The 26,100-nt window shown below is 42.5% G+C and overlaps 1 protein-coding gene across 7 annotated transcripts in view; it reads left to right on the top strand.

Annotated features, from left to right (window-relative positions):
• The window catches only part of IL17REL (interleukin 17 receptor E like), an 86,420-nt gene that overhangs the window by 43,353 nt on the left and 16,967 nt on the right, over window positions 1-26,100 (top strand). For all 7 annotated transcript variants that reach the window (XR_009156033.1, XR_009156034.1, XM_058190280.1 and 4 more), the window contains 7 exons: window positions 8,052-8,096; window positions 10,776-10,912; window positions 12,579-12,650; window positions 13,640-13,694; window positions 19,336-19,499; window positions 22,681-22,725; window positions 24,499-24,556. Coding sequence is in view for 5 of the 7 variants with exons in the window: in XM_058190280.1 (XP_058046263.1) it covers window positions 8,052-8,096; window positions 10,776-10,912; window positions 12,579-12,650; window positions 13,640-13,694; window positions 19,336-19,499; window positions 22,681-22,725; window positions 24,499-24,556 (576 nt within the window). In the remaining 2 variants the exon portion in view is untranslated. The remainder of the gene's footprint in view (window positions 1-8,051; window positions 8,097-10,775; window positions 10,913-12,578; window positions 12,651-13,639; window positions 13,695-19,335; window positions 19,500-22,680; window positions 22,726-24,498; window positions 24,557-26,100) is intronic.

Raw genomic sequence — 26,100 nt, 5'->3', positions numbered from 1 at the left:
TTATGTCCAGGATGTGAGGGATCTGTAAATATTTTCACGGCCCTCTTCTTGATTCGTGCAGTATACAGGTCCTCAATGGAAGGCAGGTTGGTAGCAATTATTTTTTCTGCAGTTCTAATTATCCTCTGAAGTCTGTGTCTTTCTTGTTGGGTTGCAGAACCGAACCAGACAGTTATAGAGGTGCAAATGACAGACTCAATAATTTCTCTGTAGAACTGAATCAGCAGCTCCTTGGGCAGTTTGAGCTTACTGAGTTGGTGCAGAAAGAACATTCTTTTTTGTCCTTTTTTGATTATGTTTTTGATGTTAGCTGTCCATTTTAGATCTTGCGATATGATAGAACCTAGAAATTTAAAGGTTTCTGCTGTTGATACTGTGTTGTCTAGTATTGTGAGAGGTGGAAGTATGGAAGTATGGAAGGGTTTCTCCTAAAGTCTACCAACATTTCTACGGTTTTGAGTGTGTTCAGTTCCAGATTGTTTCAGTCGCACGACAAGGCTAGCCATTTGACCTCTCGTCTATATGCGGATTCGTCATTGTCTCGAATGAGACCAACCACTGTTGTGTCATCTGCAAACTTCAGATTTTACTGCCGGTTCTCCGAACTACTCAAAATTTCCGCTACCGGTTCTCCAGAACTGGTCAGAACCTGCTGAAACCCACCTCTGCTGCCATGCATGTAGAACCATCCTTTCTCCCCCTGACTCCTGTCTGTCCACAAAGCCAACAAAATTGGGGAACTCTGTTTTAGACTGTGCCTTTAGATCAAGATATTGAATTAAATGGCTCTTACTCAGGGGAGGGTTTCAAAAATTTTAGCAAGGGGTTCTCTGCCATGGGGTGGCGTGACCATGGTGGGTGTGGCCTAGTCTATCTCCTGCACCACAATGGGGGGGAGGGCATTTTTGCCTTCCCTGGACTCCGGAGGTTTTCCTCGAGCCTCCAGGAGGGCGAAAGCGGTCTTCCCAGACTCCAGAGGCCCTTTGGAGGCTGGAAATGGGCCTGGTTCTGGCTTCCCGAACTTCCGGGATCCCTGTTTTTCACCCTTCCTGAGCTTCCGTGTGTGCTCTGCACTTACCTGCATCCAAAACGGGCCGCATGGGGACTCCTGGGAGGGATGGGGTGGTCAGGGCCTGCCAGGAGTGGGATTTGGGGATTCTTTGAATTGCACAGAATCTTAGCTAGAGGTTCCCCCAACCCCCTGCAAACTCCCAGCGGCCCACTCCTGCTCTCACTTAATTAAAATGAGTACTTTGTGATCTAAAAGTTGGTGTGTATCAGTAATCCCCTGGGAACATGAAGAACAACTTGTAGTTTCCAGCTAAAATCCAGCTACCTCCATGTTCAGTTTAGGGTTTCCTATCAGTACAATAATAATAAGAAAAAAAATCTTTAATCAAGGAGATAGCTACTTCTAAATTTTAGGATCACCATCTTATTTTTATAGTAGTAGTAGTAGCAGCAGAGCAAATTATCTTGTGCTTAAGTAATATTACCACTACTTGTGACTTTTAAACTGTGGTACAGTTCCTCAAAAATTTATTCCTGTGACTATATAACAATAATAATATAATAATACATAATAATTTAAATTAAAAAAGATTAAAAACTTTAATAAAAATATAAATTTATAGTTTTCGCACAATGCCTAAAGTGGCCTAAAGTGATAAGATTAGTAAACCAAGGGGTTGCTGGAATGGAGTTAAGACCACAGTAAAACATTTGATAAACTTGACAATAGCCTTGTGACTGTTGTACTGGATGAAATGACCCGCTTCTTGAAGGTGGTTCTGCTCACTCAGGGTTCCAGGAGAACCGACACGTGTTAACTCAGAGAGATGGCTTGGCATGGAAGGGGAACAAATTATATGTCCCCCATACCCAACAGATGGCTGTGCTGCAGCGGTGCCATGATGCCCGGTCAGCTGGCTACTTCAAGTTCCTGAAAACCCAACAGACAGTTTTGGTGGCCAAAAATGAAACAGGACCTAGCACAGTCATGGGTAGCACTGACTTTGTTTGTTGTCGCTCTGTGCCGAGTGCCTAAGCTTTCCAGGGGTAATGAACTACGTTGCTTGCTATTTCCTGGTGGTAGGGACTCGGAACATGACAAGTAGTCTTAATGAAATGAAACAATGTGGGATAGGTAGTTGGTGGAATGACTGCATCCAATGCAGTGCCTATTGGATTTATATGTACATGGATAAAACATTTGGGAGAAATACCGAGGCCTGAAGGGGAAACAAGAGGATGTGAAAAATAAAGGCCAAAGAGGTCCCAGTGGTGGTAGAAGCACTCAGGGCTGTGACTCCTCAATTGGAGAAGTGGCTCCAACAGATCCCAGGAATGACATCAGAGCTCTCTATCCAGAAGAGTGTAGGGTTAGGAACAGCTAAGATACTGTGCAGAACCCTCAAACCTCCAGGCCTCCTTCAGGCAGAGCCATAATAGGAATCCCAAAGTCCTTTCATTACATCATCACCCAGCAAGAGTCAACCAAGCTTGGGACTCAGGACAGCCTACTGATTTGCCCCTGCATGGCCCCAAGGGAGTCTGACAACCAATCAGAATACAAGCTCAATCATACTGCGCATGTCCAAGATGGCGGCCGCACCGCTGAACAGCTGATGCGGCGACGGGCCTATTTCGGGCCAGACCGGGTGGGGGGGGTCCTTTTGACAGCTTGGACCCCCCGCCCGGGTAGGTGAGAGTTCGGGGAGTCAGAGGCTGGGCAAATTGAGGCGGGGCGCCCCCGGGTTCCCTTGGGAGGAGTCCCGGAGCGCCCCCCCCCCGGCGGCGCGGCCGACGATGGCGGCGGCGGTGACGGCGGCGGCGGCCCGGCCTTTTCCAGCGGCCGGGCCTTTTCCAACAGCGGCAGCGGCAGCGGCAGCGGTCCGGCCCTCTCCAGGCCGGGCGGCAGCGGCCTGGCTGGGCGGCAGTGGCCGGGCTTTTCCAGCGGCGGCGGCGGCGGCGGCCGGTTTTTCCGGCGGCGGTGGTCGGTGGCCTGGCTTGGCCCTGCTTTGGGAGGGGCCTAGAGCCTCTCTCCCCTTTGTCCCCCCTCGTCTGCGGTGCCGGTGTGGGAGCAGCCTGGCCCTTATCCAACGGTGGCGGCGGCGGCCGAGTCTTTCGGTGGCGGCGGCGGCCTGGCCTGGAGGCTCTTTCCCCCCGGCAGCGGAAGAGTCGGTGTCGGTGTCGGTGACGGCGGTGGCGGCGGCCTGGCTGGACCGGCTTGGCCAGGGCCTAGCCTGTTGGTGGTTGACTGGGTTCGGCGATTCGTGGCATGACCCAGCAAACCTGGCGGGTGAGTGGCCTATTCCAGCTGGAGGCCAGGCTTAGCGGCCACAAAGAGGCCCGATGGTCGCCTTCTTTGTCATCTTGAAGGCTGTCCACGGGTCCAGGGGACGCCCTCGCTACCACCTGGAGGACGTCTATAGACCGTCAGTGGGGGCTTTTTGAGTCCTTTGCCCCCCCCCGGACTTTTTGGAGAGAGATGCCTCGTCGGTGGAGCAGCTTGGCCCACTAGGCGCGTGTTTCGTCCTCTTTGTCAACTTGAAGGACGATCACGGGCCATGTAGGCACCTTTTTTACCATCTTTGAGGATGCCCATGGGCTGGCTGCAAGGGGATCGTTTGAAGACCTTTGGTCCCCAGTGGGGGAATTGAGGATGGTCCTGGACAATCCTAGCTTGACTATTGTAGGACTATATCCTCTCCCCCCCCCCTTTGTGCCCATAGACCACCCCTCGGGACTGGAGAAGAGGGGTTGGAGCTCTGACTTAATCATGGCGGTTTGTTCATCTACCGCCCAAGACCTATATCCCGTCTGTCTTCTACTCGGAACTCCTGGTGCGTCAACTTCCATCTTGACAGGTCCAGGATGGGTCCGTTGCGGACTTTATCATGCGGACATTTACAGCGGCTGACCTTCTTGCCCTGCGAGATTCCCTCTCTCATGGTCTGGCCTCCACATTATCGAGGGTCCATCTTGAGGACGGGTTTTGGAACCCCGAGAGATGGCATGCCAAAATAGGAGACACAGGGGATTTTTAATTAATTATTTTAATAGGGTTTTTAAAGGGAATTTTAATGGGAATTTTAAGGGGAGGGTAGGAACTGACGGGTCTGGGTTGGAGGGGGAGGGGAGGGTAGTGTTGGGTGGGGTGGAGGGTTAGGTGGGTGAGGGGGTAGCCCGTCGAGGGAAACCAGTTCCAGCGCATGCTCGTGGCGACTATCAAATGGGTTCGGAGGTTATGGGGGAGTGTGTTCCTTTGTGTGAGGGTGAGTCTATTTGCACGGTAAGTGGGAGGCAGATATGGCGGAAGGGGGATCGATCAACATAGGGGTCACGCGTTCGATGTTTACAGGCGATCGCGTGCCCCGATCCCCCTGACTTTTCCCGTTCCCCGGATGGTCAAGACCCTCAGAGCCTGGGCCTGGGGCTGGTGTTATGCAACGCACGGTCCGTGGCCAAAAAGGGCCCCCTAATACATGATCTGATTCAGGGGTGCCGGATATTATAGGCGCACGGAGACCTGGTTGGGCACTGAAGGGGGTGTGCCCCTGGTCGAGATGTGCCCACCGGGTTTCCGTGCATTCCATCAGCCGAGGGCCCAGGGTAGGGGTGGAGGGGTGGCGGTTGCTATTAAAGAGAGTCTAGAGCCGAGGGAGACCACTGTACCTCAGATCGCCGGTGTGAATCCTCTTGTGAGGTGGGGTCATAGATGTCAGATGGGCTTGCTGGTCGCGTACCTGGCTCCTTGCTGCGTGACAGCTGCCCTGCCCGAGCTCCTGGAGGTGCTTGCCGGGGTGGCAGTGGAGACCCCCAGACTGTTAGTCATGGGGGACTTTAACTTGCCATCTGCCGGCTCGTCATCGACGGTAGCTCGGGAGTTCTTGGCCTCCATGACGGCCTTGGACCTGACTCAAGTAGTGGATGGCCCCACTCACATCGGGGGGGGCACACTGGACCTGATTTTGTCTCTGGTCAGTGGTCGAGAGATCTGGACTTAAAGGAAATAGTCATTGAACCTTTGCCATGGCCAGATCACCCTCTCCTTCGCCTGGACTTTCTGACCGCTACCCAACACCGCAGGGAGACGGAACCATTACGATGGTACCGCCCCAGGCGCCTGATGGACCCAGAGAGGTTTCGGACGGAGCTTGGGCCACTTCCTGAGGGTCTGGCTCACGGCACGGCAGAGGAACTAGCTGCAGCCTGGGAGCGGGCTGCGGCTGGGGCTTAGACCGTGTCGTGCCTTTGCGACCTCTGACCCGGCGCAGATCCCAACCGCCCTTGGTTCTCCGAGGAGCTGAGGGGATGAAACGCCGGAGAAGACGCCTAGAGAGTTCCTGGAGGTCCAGCCGCTCAGAGGTTGATCGGACACTAGTTAGATCCTATACCAGGACCTACCTAGTGGCACTGAGGGAAGCGAGGCGTTCCTACGCCTCCTCCCTCATTGCGTCGGCAGATAACCGCCCAGCTGCCCTGTTTCGGGTGACCCGCTCCCTCCTTCACCAGGGGGAGCGGGATGACCCGTTGCGGGGACGTGCTGAGGAGTTTAACGGTTATCTATACGATAAAATCGTTCAGCTTAGGGACGGTCTGGACCAAAATTGTGGCGATTCAGACGGGGTATCTGAGGGCGGTCTTGGTGATGTTGTTTGGGATGAGTTTGACCCTGTGACTCCCGAGGACATGGACAGGTTGCTGGGTAGATTGAATGCCACCACGTGTTTACTGGACCCGTGCCCCTCCTGGCTGGTGCTGGCCACTCAGGAGGTGACACGAGGCTGGCTCCAGGGGCTTACGAGTGCTTCCTTGTTGGAGGAGTCTTTCCGGCCGCCTTGAAAGAGGCGGTGGTGAGGCCCTCCTCAAGAAGCCTTCCTGACCCGCTGTTTTGGGTAATTATCGTCGTCTCCAACCCGCTCGCGAAGGTTGTAGAGAGTATGGTGGCATATCAGTTTCCCCTGCACCTGGAGGAAACTGTCTATCTGGACCTGTTCCAGTCCGGCTTCCGACCCGGTTACAGCACTGAGACGGCTTTGGTCGCGTTGGTGGATGATCTCTGGAGGGCCAGGGATAGGGGTTATTCCTCTGCCCTGGTCCTATTAGACCTCTCAGCGGCTTTCGATACCATCGACCATGGTATCCTGCTGCGCCGGTTGGAGGGATTGGGAGTGGGAGGCACCGTTTATCGGTGGTTCTCCTCCTATCTCTCCGACCGGTCGCAGACGGTGTTGACGGGGGGGCAGAGGTCGACCCCGCGGCACCTCACTTGTGGGGTGCCGCAGGGGTCGATTCTCTCGCCCCTTCTGTTCAACATCTATATGAAGCCGCTGGGTGAGATCATCAGTGGCTTCGGTGTGAGGTACCAGCTGTACGCTGATGACACCCAGCTGTACTTTTCCACACCGGCCACCCCAATGAAGCTATCAAGTGCTGTCCCGGTGTTTGGAAGCCGACGGGTCTGGAGGGGGAGAAACAGCCCCAAGCTAAATCCTCCCAAGCCGGAGTGGCTGTGGATGCCGGCATCCCGGTACAGTCAGCTGAGTCCGCGGCTGACTGTCGGGAGCGAGTCATTGGCCCCGATGGAGAGGGTGCGCAATTTGGGCGTTCTCCTGGATGCACGGCTGTCTTTTGAAGATCATTTGACGGCCGCTCCAGGAGAGCTTTCCACCAGGTTCGCCTGGTGCGCCAGTTGCGCCTTTCTAGACCGGGATGCCTTGTGCACAGTCACTCACGCCCTTGTGACGCCTCGCCTGACTACTGCAATGCTCTCTACATGGGGCTCCCCTTGAAGGGCATCCGGAGGCTGCAGTTGGTCCAGAATGCAGCTGCGCGGGTGATAGAGGGAGCCCCTCGTGGCTCCCGAGTGACACCTATCCTGCGCAGGCTGCACTGGCTACCTGTGGCCTTCCGGGTGCGCTTCAAGGTGTTGGTGAACGTCTTTAAAGCGCCCCATGGCATAGGGCCGGGTTACTTACGGGACCGCCTGCTGCTACCGAATACCTCTCACCGACCCGTGCGCTCTCACAGAGAGGGACTCCTCAGGGTGCCGTCGGCGCGACAGTGTCGTCTGGCGACACCCAGGGGAAGGGCCTTCTCTGTGGGGGCTCCCGCCCTCTGGAACGAACTCCCCCCAGGACTTCGTCAACTTCCGGACCTCCGAACCTTTCGCCGCGAGCTCAAAACTCACTTATTTATTTGCGCTGGACTGGGTTAGCTTTTTATGGGTTTTTAATTGGGTTTTATCGATGGGTTTTTAATGGGTTTTTAATGGGTTTTATTATTTGCTAAATTTTAATTGTGGCCAAATTGAATAAGTTTTTTAGTGGTATTTTAATAGTATTTATTTTGTAATAGGAATGTTTATTTTATCTGGCTGTAAACCGCCCTGAGTCCTTCGGGAGAAGGGCGGTATAAAAATTTAAATAATAAATAATAAATAAATAATAAATAAATAAATAAAAGCCCCTAGAGGGCATAAAACCGGGGCACTCTCAGCATCTCTTCCCTTCTTTCCCCCAGGACCTCAAACCATGTGGTCCTGTCCACCATTAAAAACCATCTCTCCAAGCTGTCTCCATGTTTCTAGTGTCTTTCTCCCCCACTTGGAACTGAACTCAGATGGACATTTCTTCCAACAATAATTAAGCAAATCCATTACTCCTTCCTTCCTTTCATTCCTCCCTCCAGGAAGGCTTATAATCACATTAAGTTGTGTTTCTATAATGGCTTATAGAATTGGCTTATTCTTTAAATAAGCCACTTCATTAGGTTCACAAAAGGCATTTCTCCAAAATCAAAGCAATTACATATAGACCCAGAAGCAGAAAGAACATAACTGTATTTGAGAAAATTTTCCCCTCCCCAGATTGTAAGTCCAATTAAATCTGTTATTTAACCATCATAGCTGAATCAATGAAATATTTGTAATCTCTATGCTATAAAGGGATTTCTACTGATTTCCGACCTTCCCTCATGAAAATAAAACAGATGTCTTAAGAAAATAAACAAGTTGAAAATCTGCTGTTGTTTTTTTAATTTTGCAGACTGCAGAAACAATGATGTGGGGAAAAACATTCCAGATTGTTTTGGTAAGTTGACGTCTCTGCGATCTAAAATAGTAGCATATTTAGTAGTCTACTAAATATTTCATCAACAAGGACACATGGGTATTATCTATCAAATTCAACTTGATTCCTAAAAAACAATTCTTAAATTCTTCTTTTTCTTCTGAAACTGGCCATCTTGAGTTGAATCAAGGGGTTCAGAAATAGGACACAAAGAGGACTGAAATGCAATTTACTAAGAAAATCACGGTTCCAAAGAGAAAAACTGTGTATCAAGGTTGGGTCCTATTCCTCTAAAAATAATGAAAAGTGAGATTTTTCTAGTACAAGCCCTCTCATCTCATTTCTCCTGCAAAAATTCTCCTTGAGTTGATGAATTCCAGAGGTAATTTTTTTGCAGAGGTTCTACCTTCCATATAGTCCTGTCATCATCTAAATAAATTCTTGTTTTCACAACTAACTATTCTAGCACCCACATTCCCCATTTTAAGATTCAAAGAGAAGAGTTATAGACAAATTGTTGCCTAATTTAGATAATATCTTGGCTGAAAAATGTTGTTCAAATTCCATTAATCAAATAGTTTACTACAGTATGTGCTTATTTAGAAGTGATTTGGTCAATTAGAACCTGTGATAACTAAATGCAAAGAGTGGAAAGATTGCACAGAGGAGAAAAACAACCAACCAACCAACCAAACAAACAAAAAAACCACACACAACAAAAAGCGATTAGGGGGTTGGAAGCTAAAATATACAAAGAACAGTTACAGGAATTGGCTATGTCTAGGCTAAAGAATTGAGGCCTTTGAACTATGGTGCTGGAGAAGACTCCTGCAAGTCCCTTGGACTGCAAGGCAATCAAACCAGTCAGTTCTAAAGAAGATCAACCCTGACTGCTCTTTAGAAGGCCAGATCCTGAAGAGGAAACTCAATTACTTTGGCTACCTAATGAGAAGGAAGGACTCACTGGAGAAGTTCCTAATGCTGGGAAAGATTGAGGGCAAAAGAAGAAAGGGACGACAGAGAACAAGGTGGCAGGATGGAGTCACTGAAGCAGTAGGTGTGAGTTTAAATGTACTCCAAAGGATGGTAGAGGATAGGAAGGCCTGGAGGAATGTTATCCATGGGGTCGTGATGGGTTGGACATGACTTCGCAACTAACAACAACAACAATAGTCTAATGAAAAGAAAGTCTGGGGTGACATAATAGCGTTGCTCTAATATTTGAGAGGCTCCTACAAAGATGAGGGGGTCAAACTATTTTCCAAAGCATTGAAAGGCAAAACAAGAAATAATCTTGGAAACTAACCAAGGAGAGAAGCAACTTGGAATTAAGGAGAAATGGGGAAAGCAGTAAACTAATTGAATAGCTTGCCTTCAGAACTTGTGGGTGTTCCATCACTGGAGGCTTTCAAAAAGAGACTGGACAACCATTTGTCTGAAATAGTATAGAATTGGACTAGAAGACCTCTGAGGTCCCTTCCAACTCTATTATTCTATATTCTAAATAAGAGCTGAAGGTAATGATTAGTGTGTGTGTGTATATGTGTGTGTGTGTATCTTAGAAATGCATAGAAACTGTTGGTATCTGGTTATAGTTTCTTTCTAACCAGTAACTGGAGAACAATGGAACAATCTGGCCAGTTTGAATATGGAAGTCGTAGACTAGCTACTGGCTTTTTAAAAATTTGAACTTGTACTTTTCACCTAATTTTAGCTGATTTCCCGATCTGATGTGTGTTTTCTTTTATCAGACCAGGAACAGAGCAATTTATTTATTTTATTTATTTATTTAGTATGTCAGACATGTACAAGATAACAGGTATAAGTATAAACATGGACAGGTAATGAGTACAAATAAATGGGACAATGGGACAGGGACGGTAGGCACCTGGTGCGCTTATACATGCCCCCTTGCGGACTTCTTAGGAATGGGGTGAGGTCCACGGTAGACAGTTTAAGGTTGAAGCAATGGCTGAATGCCTGGTAGTTCAAAAAGACAGTTCCACATATATCACTTGAGACTAAAGATCTTGAATTTCATAGCTTCCTTGTCAAAACTAAATGTGATTAAAAACCTGTATATAATAATTGGAGAACCAGTTTAGTGCAGTGGTTAAAGGCATCAGGCTAGAAAGCCAGTAATTAAGAGTTCTAGTCCCACCTTAGGCATGAAGGCAACTGGTTGATCTTGGACCAGTGTCTCTCAGCCCTAAGAAGAAAAAGGCAATGGTGAATCACTTCTGCAAAGAAAAATTGCAGAGACTTGTTCTGGCAATTGCCAGGAGTAACACTGACTTGAAGGAACTCACTCACATTCACACACACTCTCTCTCTTTCACACAAAGTAATTATTAAAAAATTCATATGATTTCTAGTACTATGCTTGATTTGACCACTAAAGGACTTACTTCCAATTGGATATCTGCAGTTGGAGACATTTCATTTTAGGATTCTTTAAGAGTTGACACTTGGTACTACAATTGTATTTATATTTACTCCAGATAAACTTGTATAAGATTGCACACTAACATTTAATAATTGTTGAAATCAATTTTCCTACACAAATAACACAAATATTCCAAATGAAGTTTTGAACTCCTCAATTATCTTGTCTTGTATGGACACACAATAATTATTGGCTACTGAAAATACAAACATAAAACAGTACCATTAAAGTTTTTTCTTCGTTGTAAATTTCAGTGAGCAAAATGGCTTATAATGTGGACAGAACCAGAAAAACCATTTCGGTGAATATTTCAGATGTCCAAAACACAGACTGTTATGTCCGTTTATGTCATCAAAGATTTGTTTGTGAAGATGTGGGGCCTGTCACTTTGGTAAGTACTTGAAAGAAGCAGAAAATGTTTTATGAAATTAATTCAGCTAGCAAAACAGTACTGAAGGTGTTTAAAGGGTAACATAATTCCATGGGAATTCCAAGAATAATAGAAATATGTTTTTAAAAATTATTATTTTCTCCCTTTTCCTAACATCTGCACCTTTTTTTCTTCTACCCTTTTCTCTTGCTGTTTTCTTTCCCTATTCCCTGTAGTATTTGTGAGAAGTTAAATGAACAGAAATTCTAAGGATTTCTAAATGCAAATGATAGATTTGAACTCATTGCACTATAAAGGAAGAGAATATCAATTTATGAAAAAAATATATGGGATAGGATATAATAGGAGCTGTTGGGAGTTGAGTGCGATGCAAATTTGACAAATTAGGTATGAAGGAAAAAAACAAGGCTTCATAGGCATAATTTCTAATGTGATTTGGATCTTGTTGCTATGTTGGAAATCGTCTTTGCTGAGTATTATGAATACAAAAATATAAGAAGCTGTATTCAGTTTTATGTGACCAATGGTTAATGACTAAAGCTTATTGTGGAAATAGGATGCTTTATTTGAGAAAAAGATAGAATAATAAATGACAGGAAAAGAGGTGTATAGAGTTATTCACGATAGTGGCATATTATAGAGCAGTGATGGCTAACCTTTTCTGGACCAAGTGCCCAAAGCAAATCTGCATGCACATGCCCGAACCTCCCAAGTGCAATGGGTGTGTGGCGCCCTGTCCCTGCGCATGACTGTGTGGTCTCCCTGCAGGCGCCCCGGCCCCCATGCATGCGCAGCAGAGACTTGAAGACCAGCTGGCCGGTGGAAGGTGTATGCGCATGTGGAGCAGAGCTGAACTGGGTCGCATGCCATCAGAGAGGGCACTGCATTCCACGTCTGGCACATGTGCCATAGGTTCGCCATCTCGGTTATAGAAGAAAATGTGTCTGCCTTTCAGAATATCAGAATGGAATCATGAATAAAACTTAACCCAGGGCAAAACAGGACAAATGAAAGAAAATATTTCTTCACTTAACCCAGAGTAAACTATACAACTTTGTAGCTATTAATATATACTGGTGACTGCCAAGCTGGGCAGCTTTAAAAAGGCTTAGATTAGTTCATTATAGTTAAGCCCACTTGTAGTTATTAATTATGAGAGCTATGGATTAAGGTCAATATTAGAGAATTAAAAATTCTGGCTTTCATTCTTCCTTTCAATTGTCAAGACAACAAGATAGATAGTAAGAAATGTTGCTACTTGGTGCTGGAAATATAAATAGGATGGGAGACTGGACTGGAATGAGATGACAATGGGCGCCTGATCTTCTCAGGGTGTTAACATTACTTACTTAATTTCTAATAAGTAAGGAAGAGAATTTAGAATACTAGGCCTCTTGACCAGGGAAAATGTTAGCAAACAACCAATGCAACAGACACAGAAGGAAAACAACCACAATACACCTAACTGATCTTTTTCCTTACAATGGAAATTCTTCCCAAGAAGAATTAGTAATTAGCCAGTAACAGAGTCTTTTTCCACTACTCTCTCTCAAATTTCCTTCCTTCCTACTGACTTCCTCAGGATTCCTACATACATACATATTTCTACCACTCTTCTGTCTGTGCAAAAAAGTTTGACCTGTCACCTCCTGTTTTATAATTTCAGATTCAGGGAAAGGATGTGATGAAATCTGCTTCTTTGCAATACACTCAACTGCTGCCTTGTCTGTGTATTGAGGTAAATGTTTCCATGGATGAATTAGCTCAATATATAGGAATCCTTCAAATACCCATTCACAGCTATCTATAGCAGAGGTGGGTTTCAGCAGGTTCTGACCAGTTCTGGAGAACCGGTAGCGGAAATTTTGAGTAGTACAGAGAACCGGTAGTAAAAATTCTGACTGGCCCCGCCCCATCTATTCTCTTCCTCCCAAAAGTCCTAGCTGATCAGGAGGAAATGGGGATTTTGCAGCATTCTTCCCCTGCCACGCCCACCAAGCTACGCCCACAGAACCGGTGGTAAAAGTTTTTGAAACCCACCACTGATCTATAGGATTGGGTCAACATAAAAAAAAATCAGCTGGCACTTTGATTATGCCATTGTGGCCACCATCATGAGATTTTTGCGCACAACCTGCAGACAGCTCTGAGATCATGACTTAGGGGAGAGGGCTAATCCCAGTGGTGAAATGCAGCCGGTTCTATCCGGCTTGGGTGAACCAATAGCGCCGGTGGCAGGAGGCTCCGCCCACCCACCCGGACATCATCACGTCCTGTTTTTGATGCTCTGCAAAAGTGTGGAGGTGTTGTGCATGAGCAAAGCGAGTGCACATGCACGAGCTCCCATTTGCAAACCGGTAGCAAAGGTAAGTAGATTTCACCCCTGGCTAATCCTAAATGGAAACTTCCCACCCATGACACACAGATAACAAAAATCTCAAAATAGTTTGCATTAGTGTTACATCCAGTTTTCAATATTTAATCATTACAAAAAAAACTTAGTAAAATTCATTTTACTTAGATCTTTTCTAGAGAACAACTGAGAAGTTTATTTTAGGTGTATTGTTTCCTATTATATACATTTATGTTATTTCGATTACTCCATAAGACACCTTAGGAGAAAGGCCATCTAGAAAGTGTCAATACTTAAATTGGGCAATACTTAAATTGAAAAGCAATTTAAAACTTGTGGTGCTTTGAACTAATGGATGCATATTTGGATTACAGGTGTGGCCGGCGATTTTAGATGCACGAAGAATGCAGCTGTGCCCATTCAAAAATGGCAAGTGAAATATGCTTCTTGCTTTTTCTGAGTGGTGATTATGCAATTTCAGAAACATAACGGGTGGGAAGAATAATGTCACATGTAGTCCCCCACCCCAATAATCTGTCACTTGAGTCATTTGAGTGGGTAGCAAACACAAATTGTAAAGTCAACAAACCAATACATAAATCTGACTTCTTTTCTTACAGATGTGTTCCTACATTTGCTTGTTTATAACAATTTTGGAGTAAGCCCTATAACAACAAACAAAACGTGACTGTCTTTCTTATTTTTCTAATAATGGGAATAATTGCAAAAATCTCAGCATTTATGTTGCTATTACAAGACAGGCACATAACATTCACTCATCATTCTGATCTAATTGTAGGACGACCATTGATTCAGGTCAAAGGCAGAATAGGCCATATTAGTTTGATACCATATATATATTAATATCCTGTGGTTCTGTTCCATGGTAGAGAAGAAAAGGATAAACTTCAGAATGTGTTGTTACACTGAGCTCTCTCTCTCTCTCTCTCTCTCTCTCTCTCTCCCTCCCTCCCCATCTTTCTCTCTCTCACACATATGTGTGTGTGTGTGTGTGTGTGAGAGAGAGAGAGGAATAGCTGCATATAAGTCCTGCATAAATCTTAATGACCACAAGAAGGCAGTAGAGTCCTTCCTCTTTCCACTTCTGTTCCGCTTAAATTCTGCGGTGCTTATTTAGTAGTGGAATAACCAATAGTTTCATTGTTTTTCAATGAACACACACGTGTGTGTGTGTGTGTGTGTGTATTCAGAGAGAGAGGGAGGGAGGGAGTGGGGCGAGAGAGAGAAATAGCTCAGCGTAACAACACGTTCTGAATTTTATCCTTTTGTCCTGTACCACTGAACAGAACCACAGAATATTAACTTGAAAAACAATGAAACTATTGGTTATTCCACTACTAAATAAGCACTGGAGAATTTAAGCAGAGCAGAAGGGGAAACAGGAAGGACTGATTAGTCTCTCTGTTCTATGGTTTGTCCTTTCAGACTAGCTGTCCTACATTTGGGCTGTGAAAATCCTGATGACTACCAGATGGGAGCGAAGAATTACAAAATGATGTCTCTTTACTGCCTTCTTGTGGTCATTAAAATTTATGTAGCGTTTATATGATATACCCACTTCAAGCAGTGGTGAGATTCAGCCGGTTCAGGACGGTTCGGATGAACCGGTAGTTAAATTGCTGACTGGCTCCTCCCCTCCCCTCTCTCACCCCTTCTAGGAGTCCCCATGCACCTTATTTTGGCTCCCAGGTAGGGAGCAGGGAAGTAGGGAAACCTACTAGGCCCAAAACAGGACGCGGGTGTGTGTTGGTTTTCGCTCCCAGGAGGCTAAGTAAGAAATAGCAGCAAGTGCTGAAATATTCCACGCCAGGGGTCTCCAACCTTGGTCCCTTTAAGGCTTGTGGACTTCAACTTGCAGAGTTCCTCAGCCAGCTTTGCTGGCTGGGGGACTCTGGGAGTTGAAGTCCACAAGCCTTAAAGGGACCAAGGTTGGAGACCCCTGCTCCACACAGAACAGGAAACTGGCTCCTCTCTAGGAACAATTCCTGCATCTTCAGCTGGGACTTGCAATATCTGCAGGCTTCTTCCAACTCTCAGAAATGCTAGATGAGGCTGTGGAACAATGTGAAATGCTTTGTTGACATGAATCAAAGCTACCGTGCACATGATTGCTAACTATTGTTTGCATGTTAGACTGTTGAACATATGCTTAAGAAAACATTTAGAGCATAATGAAATTTATGGAGTCTCATCAAAGCCAGTGAAATGGTATCATCTGAACATCTTTATGATGCAGTTTCTCTATTTGCCAGAGCAACCCCACTTGCGCTGGTGATTAAAATGCTGGTTATTATAGTTAAAGCCTTACATGGGTCAAGTGCTGAACATTTGCAGGACCTTCTAGTCTGAGTGGTTTATGCCCATCCAATAAGATCTAGCAGGGACCTCTGAATCCCATATTTGAGGGATTCCCATCATCAGGAGTCGCAAGACAAGAGTGTGGCTTTTCTTAGCTAACCTGCTCCTCTCCTTTGTAAGATTGCAATATGTGAAGGCAGGCTAGCACTAATCCTGTTGACATTCTGAAAGCTATCATGACCTGGCTCTTCAGGAAAACATCTGGCGACTGGGCATAAGATGGTTCTCCACCATGCAGTAGTCAATACATCTAGGAAAATGTTTATAGAATGGCGAGCTGATGTTTTTTTATTTGTTCGATTTTATTTCTGTTTCATTTAGACTTAGACTATTTTTGAAACTGGGTGGCCCATAAATTCCTGAAAATAAATGAATGTCCAAAAATGAATGCACGCTATTTATATCCCCTTTCTACTGTCATTCAGAGTTGCCATGATAAATTAAAAGCTCATTTGATATATATTTAGCCAGAACAATAGCATTCCAATGATTCACAAACCATATTTTCATATGGACTGATTTTTTTTTTAGTTACAAGAACTGTCAGAAACAACTTTAGCATATGATAGGAACATTTTTATCTCTTATGCTGTAATTTGTATAAGCTTATAAAGAGGAGACAAAATGTATAATTTGAAGTCAGCAACATCAAATGTGATGTTTAAGGGTGAACGTGATAATAAATATGATGGCTTCATGTCTATTTTTTGCAACAGATAATAAAGTTTGCTAAATCATGCTAGACTTACTCATTTTCTGTACCAAATAGTACAGAAATATAAGCTGTCATAGTGTTGGCATAACAAAGCATGTAACAATAGTAGTAGATAGTGACTCTACTACATGACTCTACTACTAACAGTAGTAGATTTTTCAGTAACTCTGAAAAAAAACCCATTTATTAGAATAGAATAAAATTTTTGTCACTTTAAATGTACGCTAATCAGCATACCTTCCCACCTTGGTGGGAAGGTAACAGCGTTCCGTGCGCCTTTGGCATTGAATCATGCCGGCCACATGACCACGGAAATGTCTTCAGACAGCGCTGGCTCTTCGGCTTTGAAATGAAGATGAGCATCGCCCCCTAGAGTCGGCAATGACTAGCACGTATATGCGAGGGGAACCTTTACCTTTACCTTTAATCAGCATACATTAAAATGAAATTTCATTGCATTCAGCTCTCAAAAGATAACCATTATGCATATACCCACATACACACTCATATATGACACAGAGAAACATCACATTCTAATTAGAATGTATACATATTTTGTTATTGTTAGTTGTGAAGTCATGTCTGACCCATTGCAACCTCATGGACAATGTTCCTCCAGGCCTTCCTGTCCTCTACCATCCTCTGGAGTCCATTTAAGCTCATGTCTACTGCTCCAGAGTCTCCATCCAGCCACCTCTTTCCCTGCCACCCCCTTCTTCTTTTGCCCTCAATCTTTCCCAGCATTAGGCTCTTCTCCAGTGAGTCCTTCCTTCTCATTAGGTGGCCAAAGTATTTGAGTTGCATCTTCAGGATCTGGCCTTCTAAAGAGCAGTCAGGGTTCATCTCCTCTAGGACTGACCAGTTTGATCGTCTTGCAATCCAAGGGTCTCGCAGGAATTCTGGGAGTTGAAGTCCACAAGTCTTAAAGTGGCCAAGGTTGGAGACCCCTGATCTATAGTATATAGATAATAAAGTTGAAAAAAGGTGAACAACATTTTTTATTTTTATTTATTTATTTATTTTGTCACAATAGTGCATATATAAGCATAAGCATGAAATAACTATACGATATATAAGCATATATATAAGCATAAGTATGTAAACTATATGAATTGGATACAATTAAAGGGAACATTTGGACAGGAATGGTAGGCACGCTTGTGCTCTTATGCATGCCCCTTACAGACCTCTTAGGAATGGGATGAGGTCAATAGTAGATAGTTTTTGGTTAAAGCTTTCGGGATTTTGGGAAGAGACCACAGAGTCTGGTAGTGCATTCCAGGCCTTAAAAACTCTGTTACTGAAGTCATATTTTCTGCAATCAAGATTGGAGCGGTTCACATTAAGCTTAAATCTATTATGGGCTTGTGTATTGTTGCGATTGAAGCTGAAGTAGTCTTCAACAGGAAGGACATTGTAACAAATGATTCTATGAGTTAAACTCAGGTCATGTCGAAGGCGGCAGAGTTCTAAATTTTCTAAACAATTGCAGAACAATAGATACGTTGAGGCTGGGTGTGACAAGGAATGACTGGGAGGGGAGGGGAGGGGCAGGCGAGGCACCCCTTGATGTGGGTGACAGTGAGTTGGCCATGCCTACCCAGTCACATGATCATCAAGCCATACCCACTGTCACATGACCATCAAGCCACACCCACAAAATAAGCCACACCCACAGAACCGGCAGTAAAAAAAAATTAGAACCCACCCCTGCCTACCTCCACTATTGAACAAGGTCTGACAAGCAAAGTTTCTGGGTTTGTGGATGTTTCTATTCACTGTATGTTCAAGCAAACATGAATTGAAGTCTTGTTTGGATATCATTCCACTAGCAGAGAGGAGTGGAAATTAAGCAGGCAAGGAAACAGGTATGCAGAGGGGTGGGGATTACCTTAACATCCATCTCCCCTTTTAACCTTCAGGAACCTGGGCTAAGTGCTTGCATAAGACTGATAATGATAAGCATCAAATCAAATAATGATGAGCAGCATCATTCTAGTGTTATACTGTATCACAAATACTTCCTTATTAATTTTCTGTGGTTGCTTACTGATTTTCTGTGGTTGATCCTCCTACTTGGCATCCTAGTACTGTACTTCAGCTCCCATGAACCTTGACCATTGGACAGAAATGCATTCATAGCATGAAGTGTGAGATTTAAAGAGTGGGAAGGAATGTCAATTACATGAATTCAAACTACCACACAGAAGAAAACTCTGATCTATGTTTTTGTAGCACAAATGATGAGTCCTAGGAGTAACAAGTACAGTTCTTCATTAAAGGTAAAGGTAAAGCTTCCTCTCGCACATATGTGCTAGTCGTTCCCGATTCTAGGGGGTGGTACTCATTTCCATTTCAAAGCCAAAGAGCCAGCGCTGTCCAAAGACGTCTTTATGGTCATGTGGCCAGCATGACTAAACATCAAAGGCACATGGAACACTGTTACCTTCCCAACAAAGGTGGTCCCTATTTTTCTACTTGCATTTTTTATGTGCTTCCAAACCACTAGGTAGGCAGAAGCTGGGACAAGTAACAGGAGCTCACCCCGTTATGTGGCACTAGGGATTTGAACCGCTGAACTGCTGACCTTTCGATCAACAAGCTCAGCGTTTTAGCCACTGAGCCACTACGTCCCTTTACAGTTCTTTACAGTTCAATAATTAACTAGGTTCATGCTTCACACATGTCAGATCACGGTTCTCACCCACCTTTCCTGGAAAAATCTAAAAGGTTACTAGATAGCAACAAAGATACAGAAAACTCTTGATTGTTTGATGCCTTCCTGAGGGCATTAGGATTTTAAAAAAACCTCAGATATGGTAACCCAATGAAACCACTACTCTCTCCATCCTATGTTAGCCCATACAATAGGCATTTAGTGTAGCCGCATTTGGGGAAAACGCTTCAGATCAGCATTCTAAATGTTGGAGGAACTCATATTTATATGTCTTTGTTTTCTTCATTTTTTTGTCTTAGATACTAGGTCCCTGTGGGATAATATTGTTTATCAACCTGCCACACAAACACTGACTTGGGAAGCTGCCTGTCCTGTTCATGTTACTGTCAGCCTTTGTCAACTGATGAAGATTAATGATCAGTGTGTTGATCTAGAGGGCACTGTCAACATTGCTACAGAGAAAGTAAGCAATAATAAAGAAAGAAAATGTTCACTGCACTACACTACATAAATGGCAGGCTTATTGCCTAGATCTTTTCACACTACTGGCTGTCATGAATGTTTCTCAGATGCATGAAACTTCATTCAGTTCAACAGAATCATTTTAGTCAGATTTACTAGACAATATTTTAGACTTGTCAGGTTCCTATAATGAAGCCTTATAGAATGCTCAGCAGTCCATGCAAATAAAACCAGAAGACCACTTATGCCTATCTTTCTGATATCTGACTCACTTATAAGGTCAAAAATGCACACTCCAATCCAACTTTTTCTAAGCTGAAAGGGGAGGAAAAAATGGAAAACCTAACCTGGATTGCTCTAGGTTGTAAATACAGTACATTTCCTTCGACTTATCTCCCACTTCTCTAAAATTTGAAACACACAGATGTCCTGTTGTAAACATAGAAGATACTGCTTTATATTCTTTGACATGCACATGGGGCAACATCTGAATCAAGGCACACCTGTAGCCAATGCTAATCCTCTTTCACAAAACTGGCACTAATGAAAGCATTGCCAAAGATTTTGAATTAGCGTGATCTGCATGCAGACATAGATTTATAATGTAGAAGCTTATCTGCAAACATCAATAATAGAGAAGATTTTCACAACTGTGTATTACACTCTCTGTACAGTTCACTAACCATGTGTATTATGAGCTTTGGAGTGGGTGAATCAAGATAGAGGTTATATAGATCTTTGGAATCCATTGATTTTCATTCAGTTGATTTTTAAAAATGAAAAACTACATGGTAATTGAAGAATTACCACACTCTATTAAGAACACAAAGTAGCCTAAAACATTTTTCTCCTTCACTTTTAAAAAATGTACCAGATGTTCACAAGAATTCTGAGCTCTCCACAAATACTCCTATTTAGAATAGAATAGAATAGAATAGAATAGAATAGAATAGAATAGAATAGAATAGAATAGAATTCTTTATTGGCCAAGTGTGATTGGACACACAAGGAATCTGTCTTTGGTGCATATGTTCTCAGTGTACATACATAAAAGAAAAGATACATTCATCAATAATCATAAGGTACAACATTTAATGATAGTCATAGGGTACAAATAAGCAATCAAATCATATTAGGAAACAATCAATATAAACTGTAAGGATACAAGCAATAAAGTTACAGTCATACAGTCATAAGTGGGAGGAGATGGGTGATAGGAACGATGAGAAGATTAATAGTAGTGCAGACTTAGTGAATAGTTTGACAGTGTTGAGGGAATTATTTCTTTAGCAGAGTGATGGCGTTCAGGAAAAAAACTGTTCTTGTGTATAGTTGTTCTGGTGTGCATTTTTTTTGACTTGTGCAGTATACATGTCCTCAATGGAAGGCAGGTTGATAGTATTCAATGTTTGTTCAATGTTTCATAAAGATCTGCATGACTATATGAAAAGATGTATTTCTTGAATTTGAAGAGGAAGTTCATTTTGGCTTGCCTCATCATGTTGCAGAAATAAAAAGGCTATTTTTCGCAGCAATTCTGAGCTCTCCAACTCATGCTTCCTCTTTATATATTGCTTTCTGAAATGCCAGAAACAGGATAATATACAAGGGCTTTCAAGGAAGTGATGAGACAGAAAAGTCCATTCTATTCATGAATGCGCATCATTTTAAAAAGGAATAACTCCCCCTCCCCACTACGTGGATACTTAACAAAGTAAATAAAACACTTCTCCCTTACATCCAGTAACTTTTAAAATATCTTACAGAGAAATCAAGAGTAGTAGAGTTCCATTTTTGACTAATATTTATTTCATTATGGGCTCCATTGGGAAACTCATTGTAAAGTTTGTACCTAATGGCATCCATACTGCAATAATTATGCATTCCTAGTCAATGAAAGATTTTGCATACTACCTTTGTGCAATAAATGATATAACAAATGTCTCTTATTTCAAATTTCAACCACTTATTAAAAAAAGTTCCAGATGGGCAAAGGGACTAATTAATGGTGATATGGTCTACTTTGGGGGTGCTTACTCATTTGGGTTTTTATTTTATTTATTAAACAGATTTATATGAGCAGCAAAATCACATATAGTGATTCTAGGTGGTGTACAACAATAAACAGTGACTTTTATTTAATTTAATTTAATCCAATCCACAGTCCCTTCTCCCTCACAGCAGCAACAAACACAGTCAAACAAGTCACTTGATCAGCTCCATACCAACCCGGGGTCCCCAAAACTATTGACAGAACCATGTCTTTGGAGTCTTACTGAAAAGTAACAAGGTGGGGGTGAATCTTATTGCTGGGAGAGGAGCCACTACAGAGAAGGCCTTTTCTCTTAGCTCCACCAGATTTATAGTTGAGACGTTCAACAGGCTCTGCCTTCCCACTCGGGTGATGGTAGAGGTAACTGGACAGAAGTGGTTCTTCAACTAATCTGGCTGCAAGAGCTTTAAAAAGCTTTAAAGTTTTGGTTTGAGCCAACTAAAGTTTCTGGATACTCTTTAAGGGCATCCCCATGTAGAGCATGTTACAACAGTTCAAATAGAAATTGACTATGGCACGGGCGACTGTTACTCAAACAATCCATGAAATGGTCTTCTGTTAAGGATGCCATAGTTAAAATCCTCTGTCAGCAAAGCATTGTCAGAAACTGAATCATGATGACAAGCTTATTGTCAGTATGGTATGGGGGATATTATATAGATTTTTCAAAACCAATTAAGAACCAAAACAAAAATTTATTTAATAGTGAATTCAACAAGGTTGAGAACTTCCTTTTTCTAGAGGTAAGTCTAAAGGGCTAACCACCCCCTTTTCTAGATGAAACTGACTCTAATATAAAAGCATCTCTCTGCTCATGGTTAATACTCTTTTGAGATACTCCCATCCCTTTCTTAGCCCCAGAGATTTCTTTTACAAGTCCTGCTCTTAGCAGAGATCAGATCAGACAGCCTTCATTACAAATCTAACATTCTTGTCCAAGTAGAGAATAGTTTCAATCTACCGGGAGGAATTATGGAGACAAATACAGGGTCAGTAGAGATTAATTTCCCCCTTTACTCCAATTGCGTTCATTGTACATGATATATCATTAAAATTTCATAGAATGTTCTTGTTTGGATGCTTGCCTTTTCAGGGTTGGCTAACAATCTAATAATCTTTTCTCAATCAGGTGAAATATTCCCGAGTTGATACGCATCCAAGTCTTTGCATCAAGGTAAATCAAGGTCCAATCGTCATGTCTAAGTGCGAGGCTATGACCCTGATTCTGGTTTATGGCCTCAATACAGGTTTGATTAGATTTGACAGTAATGACCTTTTCTAGTGTGCAAGTCTCTTGTTTCTCTTGGTGGAGCTTGAAACTGGTAGTTTAGTAGATACGGGGGAAACTTTATCCCACCAGGAGTTCTGTTGAGAGTCTTTTTTCGGAACCTGGCATTTGATTTGTGTGTCCATATGGTGTGGGGTAATTTCCCACTGAAATTGGGTGATATGTCTTTTTGAAGCAAATGTCAGTTTCAGAGGAAGAATTTGTCTTAGCTGGGTAGTAGTAATACAGTATAGTAGTACTATAGTAGGGTGGAAAATAATTTTACAGCTCCTTCCCATCCTTTGCCAGCACATTTCAATAACTAATGCCACTTGAACTGTACAAAAGCACATGATAAGAGTAAAATGTACCATGTATATGTTGTAATTATAATCACCTTGCAGAGATAATTTGGAAGAAAGAAGCAGGACTAATAATGTAAACACTTTCGTTGACCCAGATTTCTAATTGTACATAAAAAGTTATGGTACAAAGAGGTATCCAAATTATGGTCTGGATCACCTATTGTTGCAAAGGATGATTGGTTTAACACAGTTTATTGAATAAATCACAATTGGTTCACACAATGCACAAATCCATAAACCATGGTTTTTAAAGGGAAATGGCTAATTTATATCAAATTCATACTATTCAAATAATTTTGAATAGTTTTGGCATACCATGATTGATAAATCCAGTTCATGTTTGTCAAAAAGCTATACAGTAGTGGCCAAAATTGTGGAAACCTTTTGGGAAAGGTTTTGAGGTTTGATGGCTAATAACACCACTTTTTTTTGGAGTTTCAAGATTATCATATTTCACTGCTGGAATGGCCTGGGAATAGCTCAGACCTTAACCCGACTAAAGAAACTTGTTAGTCAGAAGTGACCCAGCAATAAAACCTAGTTAATAGAAGCAATCATTCAATCTTGGTTTCATATTATAACAGCTGCAGAACTAAAAGACTTGGTTCACTCCATGGGAAGACATTGTAAGGCTAAAGGTTACCCAACTAAGTATTAAGTGACATGATGATAATTTTTGTATATCTCATTTTTTCTATGGTGATAATTTTCGTCTATCTCGTTTTTTCTACGTGTTTCACTTTTCTTCTTTATATTGTAACTGCTATTCTAATAGCAAATCCTTCATAAAAGTTATTGCATTACATTCTTGATTAAATTACCTTCAGTAGTTATAATTTTATAACTACTAAAAAAAGTGGTGTTATTAGCTAGTTTTAGAAAATACACTTTTCTGAAAAGGTTTCCACAATTTTGGCCACTACTGTAGATGCGGTAATGAATTGACATGCATAATAAATTATATAATAAATTAGAATATGATGCATATTATACATTATTGTTATAAGTCCGTTATTCCCACTACCCTTCATTAAAATATCAAGGAAGAGTTTCATAGTTTAATTCTATGGAACATTTGTTTAAAAGTTTATCTGATTGGTTTTAGTGGGCTTACTCTTTAGGATGCAGCTATAATTGCTCTGTTATTTGTTTGGTCTTATTAACCCTAAAAGCGACATTGTCATTCTGCCTGATAGGAGAATTTGTTCAGAGCTAGAGATGCAATCCATTCAATATATTGCTTCAGTGTATTGCAATAGAAAATTCAGCCTGGATAGCACAAATTAAATGTTAATTTCTTTTAAACCCTTTTTAGTTTGCAACTGAGCACAACATCTGGGTTAAATGCCCATTCAGTCATGGACAATTTCAAGGTAAAATAGTAATTGTAATGTAATTCTTTTCTTACATTCACAATGGATTAAATGATTAACAATAATCAAAGCATATAGAAATAGTTTGGTCAATACATAACATGTAATTGATTTCATTATTATTATTATCACTTAAATGTGAAGGGTTTTAAATAGTGGGAATGTATCTTCTGATTTGTGATATTTTTGTGATAGAATGTTGTCTTGATTCTCAGGAGGGTGGGAGTACATTTCAGAGGAACAAGAGACACAACAGTTTAGTGTGGGAGAGAGTGAGTGAAGACAGCTCCTCCTAATAGTTCCCACAGTATATGTTTTATGGTACAAATGTCTTTCTTGGCTTTGGAACATGGCAATTTTTCATCGTATGTCGCGTGTATGGTGTTTATTTCTTTAGAATAAATCAAACATTTACTAAGCTATAGGGATGCTCATTAAAGCACAACATTTGATTTGAATGTCATCACTTATACCAGCTGCTGGTTTTCATCATGTTCCAATAAAATTTCCGTACAGAATTTCCATCACTAAAACTGCAGTGAAATATTAAGTATATTTCGGCCAATCCAGTAAAGTCCTTTTCATTTCGATGAAAAAGAAGTTTAGTATGTGTTTATGAATCCCTTGATCCTGTCTGTCTTTTTTTTAGATAGCATGTCCTTATAAGGAAATCAGACAGGGCTCATCCATTACCCACATAAGAAAGCAGAACAAGCAGTTAATTTAATTGATTGGTTTTCAATAGATTGTTCCTCATATAAGGAATACTTTAATACAAATGGCTTTTTATGATTAAAATTACAAACACAGATTCACTGAAAGATAGAAATCACTTAATAGATACTTAAACCCCTATCTACTTATCCGTTAATTCCAGTAGTGGATTTCACTTACCTTCGCTACTGGTTCGGAACTGTGAGCACGCTCGCTCACTCCATTTGTGCATGGTGCTTCTGTGCATGTGCAGAACCTTCTGCGCATGTGCAGAGCATCTGTGATGATGTCCGAGCGGGTGGGCGGAGCCTCCCGCCGCTACTGATTTGTCTGAACTGGGGCGAACCAGTAGAAACCCACCACTGTATATTAAATAGTTGAAGGAGATATCCAGAACCTGCAGGTGAGTGTCATTCCCCAAAGATCATCTGATTTTCATGACATCAGAGTTATTTGTAAAAGGTTGATTCACATACATCTCTGTTCCATAATCTCCCTCCAAAAACCAATTACGATTCAGTTTTTCATTCTAATGGAAATCATCTGTACATTGACTATTTCAGACTGATGCTGATTATCTATTAGTCATTCAGGTCAAGCTGGAATCTGCAATTTAGGCAGGCTTAGATTAATATTTTCCAGGAACTCCTTATTCCTTTCACATGTTCAGTATATTCAAATATGAGTATAAATTACTTATTAAGAAGTGTGAGTTTAATTTAATCTGGGGTGGCATTTTAAAGTGCATGAAAGCATGACATCCCCGCTACAATCTTTGTAGGTATCCAGCCCGGGGCTAGTATTTGTTGGGAACATTGTTAAAAACTGGA

This window comes from Ahaetulla prasina, chromosome 7 (genome assembly GCF_028640845.1).
Source record: "Ahaetulla prasina isolate Xishuangbanna chromosome 7, ASM2864084v1, whole genome shotgun sequence".
NCBI lineage: Eukaryota > Metazoa > Chordata > Lepidosauria > Squamata > Colubridae > Ahaetulla > Ahaetulla prasina.
Note: the sequence above shows the minus strand (reverse complement) of the source record. Positions and strands in the feature narration are given on the sequence as shown.